Source organism: Chroicocephalus ridibundus, chromosome 10, assembly GCF_963924245.1.
Source record: "Chroicocephalus ridibundus chromosome 10, bChrRid1.1, whole genome shotgun sequence".
NCBI lineage: Eukaryota > Metazoa > Chordata > Aves > Charadriiformes > Laridae > Chroicocephalus > Chroicocephalus ridibundus.
In genome coordinates this window covers 11,417,302-11,429,918 of record NC_086293.1, presented here as the reverse complement: position 1 = coordinate 11,429,918, position 12,617 = coordinate 11,417,302, and the positions used below count along the sequence as shown (strand labels likewise).

The 12,617-nt window shown below is 42.6% G+C and overlaps 1 protein-coding gene across 4 annotated transcripts in view; it reads left to right on the top strand.

Moving 5' to 3' along the window:
• CNTN4 (contactin 4) overlaps positions 1 to 12,617 on the top strand; it is a 345,846-nt gene that overhangs the window by 213,872 nt on the left and 119,357 nt on the right. For 3 of the 4 annotated variants that reach the window (XM_063347948.1, XM_063347947.1, XM_063347946.1), the window contains exon 5: positions 450 to 625. The exons of the other annotated variant lie outside the window; for it this stretch is intronic. In XM_063347948.1, coding sequence (XP_063204018.1) covers positions 450 to 625 — 176 coding nt within the window. The remainder of the gene's footprint in view (positions 1 to 449; positions 626 to 12,617) is intronic. 4 annotated transcript variants of the gene reach the window in all.

Sequence of the window (12,617 nt, the reverse complement as noted above, 5' to 3'; positions counted from 1 at the left end):
CTCTAACTGGGGCAACCTGATGCTGGAATTTCTCAGTGCCCCAGTTTGTGACAACATCTGTGTTGAGTGAATTTTCTTAAATTTAAAAACAGACAGCCAGCAAGTTGGGAGAGGAAAAGAAACCTCGGTGGACTTCAGTGGTTTAAAGATCCTGTTTCTGGGACTTCCCTTTGCAAAATGATTAATTCCAAAGAGCAGCAGCACTAGTAACTACAGAAGCATTAATCATAACAGAGACTGAAATATATGTCAAGGATATTGCTCTTTCAGTTAATACTGGAATATTTCAATACTGTGGAGGAAATTTGCATTTTCATGCTTTCTTTTTTTTTTCATAAGGAGTCAAAGATGTTTTAAATCGTTCTTTATTTACTACATGTTGTATTTTCAAATACCCAGGAGTATTCATTAATATTAGCAGAATTTAACTTCGGCATTTTGTGCTATAGGTGGAAGTTAAATGGAACCAGTATTGACATTGGTATGGATTACCGCTACAGCGTGGTGGAAGGCAACCTGTTGATCAATAATCCCAATAAAACCCAAGATACTGGAACATACCAGTGTGTAGCAACAAACCCGTTTGGAACAATTGTCAGCAGAGAAGCAAAGCTTCAGTTTGCTTGTAAGTAACAACACGGGCTCCGTTCCTGCAGCATGCCAGAAAATCTGCGAGCAATGCCTGCTTTAATAGCCATGTCTAATGCTGTTCATGGAGTACAGGAAACTCCTGGATTTAGAGGGAAAATGTGAATGAGGAATAGATGCCTTGGTTTATGAGTATTTAGGTAAAATTAGAAATAGTATGCAGGGTAAAATGTCTTATTTCTTGAGAAAAAGGCCACCTAGGAAAGTATCTGGCAAGTGGGCTCTCACCATTGATTTTTCCTTTCCTTGGAGAATTAAAGCTTCAAAATATTTGAAGCAGCATACTATTTTCAAGGGATAAATTAACAATGATAGTTTTCACAAGTCATAAATTTTAGTACTGAAGCTTTCAGGTATGGGTGATATTTTGTAACTCTGTGTAAAAGGGAAAACAGGCTACTTCGTATTTATTTTGGGTTAAATTCAGAGTTGCAGCTTCTTGCTGAAAGCTAAGGATAATAAAAAGGCATAGGTCTTGATGTGAATTAGCGTTATATGAAATTACAAGAAGACGTTTCGAGGTACAGGGTAAAGCCTGTAAGAGCAGGCAAATGATAACACAGGACCACGAGTCATCTTTTTTCTCATGTAGTTGTGAAGGTGAAGGCAGAGAATAGATACACGTGCTTATTCATCCGTCATTTCTCTGATTTCCCTGTGCCGTTGTCCTGGGAGGCGTGTGTGTAGCAGTTCAGTAATTACAGCAGGACCTACTATGAAGTATTCTTGCCATGCACATGCAGGAGTTCAGGGCAATCTGTTCCCAGCCATGAAGCTATCAGTAATGGTGAGCTGGACTTCCAGTAGAGTTTCATGAAAGACGCTTTTGACTGAGAAGCTGATGTGCTGCAGCTGCAAAAATGAAAAGGTAAAAATGCCAACAGACACCAGGTTCACATGATATAGAGAAGTGATTTGTAATAAGAAGTATTACTGCAAGTAAAGGCAAGTCTCTGTCTCCTCGCATAGTTTACAATATATTATCTGTTTGCTTATGACCTGCTTGTGCTTTTCCGTGACTGAAGGTGCGATTTCACTCTGGATGGGTAATGAACAGCTTCCTCAAGACCGGTCTCATCACTCCAGATTTCAGTATGTCAGGGTGATTGATTCATAAATACTGCATTGCTCTGCCTCTCTGGAGACCACGTGTTTCACAGCAGGCTCTGTCTTGTGAATCGCGGCTTTCTGCTACCTCTGGGGAGCATTGTTCAGAGCAAAGCACCTCAGTACCCCCTTGGCGGGGCTCATACTGTTTGCTGAAGTCAGTCCTTTATGGACAGGCTGGGTACCAGGTTGCAGCCCTTTAGATGCTGGTCCCAGGCTTCACAGGGACGAGGCGGGAGGATGCTGATGCTGGCAACTGCATTTGCCACTCACTACTTAAGTGGAAATACATGAACTTCCCTGCTCGTTTAAACTGTTATGCACTAAATAACCAGGAGCTTGCAAACGCAGCGAGTTCTGCATGAAAACTGAGGAACAATCAACCTTTTAACATTTTATCTTTGCTTCAGATACAGTGTGTTTATTAAATTCTCATTAATGTATTTATCTTGATGAATATACATCTGGGAAAAATCTTTCAAGTTTTCTAGTTGACCAAATTCAGATCTGGTTTGACTGATTCTTAGTTAAGATGATTGAATTCAAAACCAGAGCTTGTTCTTTTCCCGTTAAAATGATGATGGGGAACTTGAATAAATGTATTATTTTTTATTCCTAAAATTTATTTTAGATTGCTAAAACAGTGTAATCAGATTACAAACATTTGGATTAAGTAAAAAAAACCCATTTATCAAGGTAAGCTCTGTTCTTTCACAAAACAGTAAGTCATTTTGCCCTGTATAATCAAAGGGTTTGCAACCAGAATTGGCTGAATTATGAAATACATAGAGTGGTTTAAGTTTATTACAAAAGCTCTGCCTCCAAGAACAGATAAAAATGGGCATATGTGTTAGTAATTAATGTTTTTCAGCCTGGATGTCCTAGATGTGTGGATGCAGTCACACTGCTTAATGTAACTACTTCCCTATGTGTGGTTTTGTTCTGAAGGGGTTCATTTTGAATGGCCTTTTGTAGGTTCTGCATGGAGTATCCTAAAACCCTGTATGGGGAGGACCCTTTCTAGCCACTGGAGAGCTCTCTTAAGCCTCTTTGCCCTCAGTTGCCATCTCAGGATTTTTCCCTTTTATCAGGTTATTTTCCTTGATTTTCCACCCTTGTCTGGCCCCTAGACAGCACATGCAGTCTTTGACCCAGCTCCAGCACTTCAGTTTGGTCTCTTACATCCCACAACGTTACACGTTATGATTTAAGAGTGGAAAACCATCTGGTCAGAGGCTCAAGACTGTGCTGTTCAACCTGTCTGTAGCTTTCCCCTTCGCCTGAACAATCCCATATTTTCCAGCCTGATCAGCACGTTGTGTGGTTTTTGTGTTACCACATTTTTATTTCTGAGGAAAGTTATTGCTGAGTCTTTTGAGACTGATGTCTGGGGGTTTTGAGCTTGATTTTCTTCTCTTAAGGGTTAAATTCTGAATCCTGGGGCATCATTAATATATGTTCGTTCGTTCTTCAAGGGCTGCGTTATTCTTCTCTGGCGTTTTCACTGAAGATTAAACTGCGATCTAGCTATTCAACCTCTGTGGAGGTCAGGGAGGGTCAGCAATTTAATCCTTGAAATATGTATTTAGGTTACAAACTCATTACGATAAAAGTGCTAATATTTTCCCCCAATACTTGCTTTGTGATATGTCATTTACATTTCAAATTTGTTCTTTATCTCTCTCTCTCTTTTTTTTTTTTTTTTTGCAATGCTAGTTGTCTCTGAAATGAACATATTTTTGGGAAGTAAGGAATCTGCTGTGCCACAATAACAGAATATGGATTAATGATACCCTAAACCCTGTGCTTATGGCAATACGGCAATATAGTCTCTCACAAAATAAAAAAAAGCTTTAAACTCTTGAGTATGGATTGTAGTAATGGCTTTTCCAAAATGATATACGAAAACATAGCTGAACTAGATTAAATTATGTGCTTTTTATTTTAGGGGATGGGGCTTAGCTCAACAATTTATTCACTGTACTGTAGTTTCTGTTGGGAAATAACACTGAAATCAATAAGAAGTTATGCCTGGAAAGTGGCGCAGCTCTGATGCTGCAGTTTAAAGATGTTCTCACCCATTCAGACGTATGATTAAAGCTGTTTACTGTGGCCCGGATCCTGCTTCCATTTAAGTCGAAGATAAAACTTGTATTGATTTTTAGTGGCACCAGAGTTGGACCATACCCCTCAGAAAGCGATGAATTTGCAAGTTCTTCTGCCTGCTCAGCTCCCGTTCTCTGTGGCATGACTGGGAGGTGCTGAGCAGCGCCTGGCTGTGGGCAGGGGAGCGGTACCGCTCGCTGCAGAGCTGTACACCGGGGACACGGTGGGCTTTTCGTCAGCGTCCTGGCCAAATTATTCCTACTGACTGTGAAATAATTTACAAAATGGCACATCAGTGCACACAGGTGCTGATAGTTGCAATTATACCCGTATTTCCATAGACATAAAATTGCAAAGTTGAGTCCTGGGAAAAGCTTCAAGAGCTTGTCTGTCCCCAGTGCAAGGCAGCATCGATGCCATTCCTTAGAGAAGCTCACCAGCCGGTTCTGCACAACATTTGCAGACCCTTCTCAGAACTACGCGTTAAGATTTAGTTTCACTTATTTTGGTGGCCTTTGCTAGCATTAATCTTACTTGCTAGCAGCTACTACTGATTGTCTGGACTATGCTTGTACTCCACACCCTGTGCGGGTAATGACCCAAAGGCTTTCATATCTATTTCTCCTACCCTCTATTGAGTATCAAGTGTGATAGATGTCCAAAGGATGGTGCTTTTGGGCAGCTGAGTCACGATGGCTTCCCACCAGAAATGTCTTTGCAGACAGTCTGTCTCCATGTGTGGGTGACCATGGAGGGTGCCAGCTTTCATGTGTCTTGGGGCTCGTCTGCTGTCTCTGGGTTTGCTCTTGCTTAACCAGAGGCTGGTAATGAAGAAAAGGGTCAGCATGTCAAACCTGTTCAAAATGAGCAACACTGGTGGAGATGTGTTCAGGAATAAAAAGACTAGGTAGTGTTTCCCCTTCTGTTCGTAATTCTTTACTAGGTGATGTCCAGATCTGTGCTTTTTCAGTCCCATTGGTAGGGTGGGATGAGCGAGACAGGACTTTCCCCAGCAAAGAGAATGGCACTTCTTATCTTACCTTTCAGCTGATTTATGAGCACCTATAGGATAACATCTCTAATTAGAGATTAGCTTTGATATTTATTTTATCTTGCTGGAGCCACAGTTTGTTTTTTACCACCAAAGCTTTGGAGCCAGTCATTTTTGCACGGCTCCAGGAGCAGTGTGGAGGGTCGATCTGGACACCCCTGTGTTCCCATCCCGGCGTCTTCAGCCCGTGTCTGCTCCATCGCCACCTCCCCTGTGGCAGCTAATGCATCCCCGGGACAGGGCCACGGCTTTGCTCCGCTCTCCTGCCGGACAACCCCTGTCTTCTCCTGTGGAGCCATCCCCAATGCTGGTAGATGAAACATCCTTTCCCTGCTGTGATAACTAGACTCAATTTGGCCCTAAACTCCTCAGCAGGATGTGCAGTTTAACCTGAAAATACACAAAGGCAGTGCTACCTGCAGTAATGCTCATTTAAAAATGAGCCCTGCGGAGAGTGGGTGAGTAGCCATGCAGTAGTTGTTGCCTTTCTCATCAGTGCTGATGGTTGTCACATGCCGTTGATTTTGAAATGAGTGTCCGAAGGGGAAAATCAAGTTCGAATCAGTGCAGTTTTTCAGTCATGCCATTGTTTTGCCCCCCGTCGTTATAAAAACTGCCTAAAAGTGATGTCTGTGAAACATGACCTGTTAGAGAAATGGGATCTGCTTTTCAGGGGTTTTTAGCATTTTGCACGTTGTCCCACCCCCAGACTGGGAGGGCAGTTGACGTCCTTCCTCCTGCTCTACCCAGAGGTGCTTCTCTGAAATCGGTGCCTTTCTGACCCATACCAATTTTCTATGAAGGAGTTCCCTTCGACTCTGTAATTTAACAGGTCCATGCCAATGCTATGGATATTTTCTGCAGTTGGCAAAAATGATACTGAGATGTCCAGGGGCCAAGGCACCAATTTTTAGAACAGAAGTGAGACCCTGGGAGAGAGGGGCTTACAGGAAAGCTGCGGAGGGTCTCTTGATCAGGGAGTGTAGTGATGAGGGGGAACCATTTTAAACTGGAAGGGGGGAGATTTAGATTAGGTATTAGGAAGAAGTTCTTTCCTGTGAGGGTGGTGAGCCCCTGGCCCAGGTTGCCCAGAGAAGCTGTGGGTGCCCCATCCCTGGAGGGGTTCAAGGCCAGGTTGGACGGGGCTTGGAGCAACCTGGTCTAGGGGGAGGTGTCCCTGCCCAGGGCAGGGGGGTGGGACTGGGTCATCTTTAAGGTCCCTTCCAACTCCAACCAGTCTATGATTCTGTGGTGAGGGGGTTGAAGGGGAGGTGCCCTCAGAGGATGCTGGAACAGCAGCAAAGCGTGGTGGTGCTGCCCTGGGGAGCCCTGGGCTGCCAGCAGGTGAGATGAGATGGAAGGGAAAAGGTCTCCTCCTCCTGCAGATGGCCCCGGTCGAGTGAAATGGCTGATTTTTTGTGTGGAATGTAGCCTGAACTGTTTTACTGTGTTTGAAGATTAAACGGTGCCTGGAGGTAGGCTTCCCTCCACCGCTAACTGGGACAGCAGCCTCAGACTTACCTTTTGTACATTTTCCATTGGATTGTTCCTTTGTAGAAACTCTTACTTTCTTCGTTACCATGAACATATTCCTAACTGCAGGGAATCACAGTATTGTTTCTGAAAACTCTTTCTCCCCACACTTTATGAAAGGAATTTGTTTTACAGAAGTGTTTCTGCGAAAATAATTGTTACGCATGAATTAGCAGCTAGGACTCAGCGCTGTGCAGTGCAAATGGTAACAGAAAATACAGTAATAATGTGGTTGTAATGAGAATACTTTGGGGCTTTGACCTACCATCCCAAAATAATTTCACTGCAATGGTAGAAAAAGAAAATTACTCCCAACATTATACCGAGCAGGATTTTTTTCGATATTCCCATTGCTGGAATGATTCCTGTTATATCTTGTACCCGAGCAAATCCCATAATTTTTGCTATTAGTTGCTAAGAAACAAATTATAATTGCTGCTCACATTCTTTACTGTTGTACCCTCTTATTGCCCTGAAGTGCATTCATTTTCTTTTCGGAGATTAAATTATCAATGAAGTAATTCTTTCAAGAACAATTAATAATGAAAACATTTTCAGAAAACCACCAAAGTATCTGCCTTGCCTCGCCTAAACAAACAAGCGCAACAACAATCGCATTGATTGATCAATGAAGCCATGCACTGCCGCTCGCCTGAATAAGGCATTCGGCACGCAAATTAAATCAGTTCCGCAGTGATTACTAACGTCTGAGAGTTGAGAAAAGATGATGTGTTCTTAAACCTCCTGGAAATTAAGGGGAACAGAGGGTTTGGGTTGTTTTTATCCGGAGTGGGACTGCAGCTGGGATGGCGGGTGTGCGTGGCATTCCTCGTCCCTCAGCAGCCTGCTGGTCGCCTGTACTTGCCCTCTTCATGAAGTTTATTTTTTCAAGGTTTTTCTGCTTGTGAAGGGCAGAAACCCAGTTCGGCATGTTTTCGTGGCTCCTTCCTTTTCCCGGTTCACGCAGCAGCAGGACATGCGTTCCTCTGCTCCAAGGCTGGTTTTCACCCAGATATTGAAATACTGCACTTGGCTATTTCTTGCTCAGGTACGCTTTCTGCTTCTTCAGAGCCTGGGCTTCAAATCTGCAGCTTTTCCCATAGGTTAATTTAGTTTTTCCTGGCATTTTCATCAGCGTGCTGCCTCCCATGCCCACGGTCACTATTCAGAGTTAACACTCTCAGTTAACAACTGGAGTATGCTTACACCCAGGGCCCATGAATCTGCCCTAAATCATTTAATTTTCTTAAGTTTTTCTTAAATCTTCAGGAAGTGGTTTTCTTAACGTGGCTTGCATTCCTGTGTGCACCCCAAAATCTCTTTTGCTGTCTCATTTTTTCCCTTTGAAGCCTTTCGGAGCCTCTGGTTTCATTGTGGTGCCTGGGAGTGGCAGTGTGGCAGCAAGGAATGGCACCTGGCTGCAGAGGCTCTGCCTCCTCTGGCTGACTTCAGTTTCCAGGGAGACCGAAAAAACCCACTGTAACATTTCCCAGTTATACAGCACACAATTTAAATTCTGGGTCCAATAAATAAATCCATTTTGGTTACAGATTTTCTGGTGAGAGACATCTGCTAAACTTTTCATTCTTCCTAAAGGAACAGTTATTTTGTACCTCCCAAAACTTTGCAAATAAAGCATTATTTTGGAGCTTGCATGTGCACTTCCGTCCGCTGCCAGAGGCCCCGTCCCCCCAGCCTTCCCCAGTCCCACTGAAGTGACTGGGACGTGGATCCCTGTTTTCCTCCGCGCACCGTGATGCACATGAAGCTGATGGGTCATAGCTCGTAAGAGCAGGGCACGGGCTGTTTGTGGTGTCCCTCTTTCTGCAAAGTTATAATATTAAAATTGTCTAGGCCATCAGATAAGATCTGGGGCTAATTATGAGAAATTTGGCTCAAGAGAGTGGTTTCCTGTATGCATATAGAGTCTGTGATTACCCCTACGGTGTCCTTTAAAGGAAGAACACCATTTATATCAGGAAAAGGTCTTACCCAAAATGAGACACTCCTAGTGCTTGGGCCCCCAGGACCGGGTTTGATGTGGTGCAGGGTGTGCTCTTAACAAGGGAACAAGCACGTTTATTTGACTTTTTCTACATGCACACGTTTCCCCATGTTTCTCTCCTTGGCTGAAATCTTAACTCAGCTGTGCAAAGTGCGGTCGTCGGTGTTAGAGACCCAGCTCCCAACCTCGGCACCTTGGCCACGCAGTCTCTGATGGGCGGAAAACTAGGCTAAGCCTCATGTAAGCTGCTCTTTTTTCCTTTTTTTTTTGATGAATAGGACCAACAGGGAGTATGTAGCAGAGGATAGATCTGTAACCTACTTTACTTTCATCTTTGATAGAAGGACCCTTAACTTAAAACAGAAACGTAGGATTTATACCTGCTTTGTTTCCACCCAAGGGTTATAAATAAGACGAATACATTATTACTTAAAGCAGTGGCAGAGCATTTGTAAATAATCAGCGCACCTTCTCTCAAAGCTGGTAATCTTATAAGCCTGCAGTGTTATTTTGGAAGTGTCTTTTGGTTTATATCATGCAGAAATAGTGCTGCTGAGAGCAGGGAATGTTGCACAGGGAGGTGTCAGGGGCCGTGGCTGGGAGCTGCTGCGCCAGGCAGGAGAGTTGCCACCAACCCCAAGCATCCCTGAAAATCACAGGTTGGTCACAGCGTCCCAGTTGCTCTTGTGGCTTAGAAATTTAGGGAACAGCAAGGCACAGGCTTGACAGTTTTTTCCTGTCTCTCTCGTATTTATTGATTTTGCCTTTAATATGTAAAATAACATATATTCAAAATATTATTTTTTTAAATCTAGCGGCTGAATCTTTTAAGAACTAAATGCAGATGTAGATGTTTGTTTAATATGTTTGCATTATAATGAATGCTTAGATTTGATCCCAGCGTGCCAAGGTTCAACAATGTGAGCTTGCCTTGAAAAAAGCTCATCTGTTATGTGAAACTCTTACTAGTCTTGAGAAAATTATCCTTGTGCTAAATCATGTCAGGGTGCTGTGGAAAACCCCTGACTGAACCTGGAAGGAAATAAAAAGAGAGTTTTCTCGTTTTCTCTGATGTTCTGAATGAAGCAGTAAGTATTCAGGTTCTGAGCCCAGGTTTTTGGGATAATTTCACTTTGAAATGGAGCGGGTCTCTGCATTTCAAGATCTTCTCACCTTAGGCTTTATCAGTAACTTTGGCATCTCAGCTGTTAACTTAATACCGCCTGTCTTTTCTTTTTATATGCTCAATGCCTAGGTCGTAAAGAAAACGGTGTGAAGCTCCTACGGTAAGCTAAGGAGAGAGCAAGACTTTGTCTTTCCCTGCTTTCCCCGTGTCTTTGTGCAGGAGCTTATACCATGCTATTTATCAGCAACATTTCCTGTTCTCTGTTTTACTCCTGAAGCCTTTCCGGCTGACCTGTATTACCAGCAAGGCAGTTCCCATTCATGGCCTGTTTGGCTGCTTACCACTAGATTATTAGGGAATCAGTGCACATCATCTGACATTTATCCCACTCTTTGAAGGCTAAAAATGAGAATGAAAATAGGAGTATGCTGTGAATATTAGTGTGTCCTTAGTATTAATCCTCTGACTGTGACTGTATTTACGGAATATTTTTCTGAGCATTTTTTCTTAAAGTTGAGGATAGGAACAGTTGAACAGCTATGTAGATGGTATTACAGTTTCATTTTCATCACTTTAGAATAGAGCCCACCTACCTTTATTGAGTACAGCCTTACCTCTGCAAATCGCTGATGTCCAGTTGGCTTCCTCTGATGACAGCTAGAAGGGTGCATATCTAAGAGAGGAAAATAAACTGTAAATTTAAATTATTATTTTGACAATGAATGAAATAGCCTGGAAATGTAGATGCCAATATAATGTAGTATCGTTGAGAGTGTGGTGACCCTTCAGGGAACTCGGTTATTCAACAAGATTGAACCATGCTTTCTTGAAAAGACAAAATGAGATATGAACAACTGAAAACTCATAAATTTAAAAGAAATCTTTCCCTCTTGACTTACAGATAATTATTAAGATTTAATAAGGACACTTCCTTTGAATGTTAATATTTTGAAATTCTGATTAAGAATTCCAGAGACCTTGACAGCGATATGGTCATAAGCAGCCAGGGTAGAACTATGCTGTGTCCCCACGCAGTGGTCCTCGCTCGTGATTTCACACACGCATCCATGGTTGCCGTGCTTTCATCATGCAGGAATGAATTTGGGGCATCATTTCCGTAACACTTAATCTCCACCTGCTCGCTCTCTCCATTACAGACATTAGAGGTATGTCAGGTCTGTGAACCTTTGCTGTCCAGGTGATACCAAACCACATAAACATCTGTGGTTGCAACTAAGGCTTCTTTTGATTTATGTTCTTTCCCATTACAAATCTTTCCGAACGTCTTGCAAAAACTCATCCTAGAGTGGCACAAATGTCTGAAGAGCTGTAAGCATATGTTTTTGTCGCACACTGTAATCATTTTAGATCCAGTAGATAGAGAATAGGACAAGAAATCAGGAGGTCTATGTTATTTTCTCTGTTACTAGGATGCTTCTTGTAACACCTCCTCTTTTGGCTCAAAATCCCATGGTCTGAAAAATGAAATAATACTATTTACCCAGTTTGAAGAAATAATTATTATCCTTAGGTTGATCCTTACTGATTCTATATCAGTGCGAATCAGTGATGTCTTTAAATGTATGTAAAAAAGCAGTTATGGGACGCCCTGGTCAAGCACAGACTATACCAACAGGCCAGAGGGGGACTCTGTAAGAAAATTTCTGTTCCTGTTGAGGGGATGTAAGACCAGTGCAGAACAATTTTATCCTAGTGTCTGCTTTTTCGTTGTTTTGTTTTTTCTTCTCTAATTTCTTCTGGAAAGCAAAATCAGGGAGTCAGCGTTGGCATGCAAAAGACAGCGGCGCTTTAAATATGTTTGTCAAAGGTTGTCCCATGTTAGTTTTCCTGTCTGCAACAAACGTGACTGCCGTTTCATAATTCATTAGGAGCGAGAGATGAACAGAATGAAAATATATCTCCTTTCTAAGAGATGCTGCCTGGCATGATAATGTACGTTTCCATAGGCAAGCTGAACCGCTAGATACCCTCAGAGGACCAGCATCTCTGTGGGGTCTTTTTTGTTTGTGTTTCTGTCAAGCAAAGAGAAATTTTTCTTTGAAACTTCCAGCTCAACAAGCTTGTGTCACATTACTTTATATTATTTGGTGGTCTGTATTTGCACCCATTTAGCTGCACAAAGTAAGAAGGTGCAGCAGAGCATGCTCCAGTGGGGTACACGCGAGGCATCTGCAATGTTAATGCTCAGCTATGAAGAGAGAGAGGACTGTGCACATCTCATGCTGCCAGTAAAAATACTGCTTTCTGCTATTGCAGAATTGTGTGTGCTGGAAGAGGGTGTGTGAATAACGCATTATTTGCTAGGAAAACATAAAAAAAAATCTGGGAGTGAAATAACTCTGTTTGAGTCAACCCAAGGGGAAATGTCTGCCCAGACTTTCCAGATTAAAGTAATAAAATAAAATTTTCTGAGTCCTCAGCATTTTGTCTCAAGCAGAAGAGTTGCTTCAGAAAGGACGTTTGAAATATTTCCTCTAGAAAGAAAATAAACAGGTACCTTTTATGAAATGGAACATAAAGTTGAGGAGGACTTTTTTTTTCTTTTTTTGATAGTATCATAGTAAAAAGTGATTTGATTTGGGAAGAGAACAGTGGGTGCCTTGCAGATATTGCTAAGAGCTCCTGTTTCCTAGTAAGATGAGTGGCACGAAGGAAGGCAAAAAAAGCGCTAGGGCTGCCTTATTGCCTGTTCGGAAGCAAGGATCAAATCCCAGTGAGGTGTTGAGGATGTACTGTGCAGGAAGGAGCTGTCCCCACATGGACAAAGAAGCTCGGGCTGAGGGTGATGGAGGAAGGAGAAAGCGGTCCAAGCACGGGGCGAGGATCCATGACTCCCGCAGCTGCGTTTTGGCCAGCAGCATTGGTAACACTCAAGGAAAAGCTGTCCCCATCTTTCGAATGCAAGGTAAAAGCCTGAGGAGGAATTTTTGCCATGCAGGTAGACAAATCGGGCTGTCTTTGATAGATGGTGGTCAGAAAGACTTGGCAAGATTTAAACATAGTCTCAGTATGAGAACCGA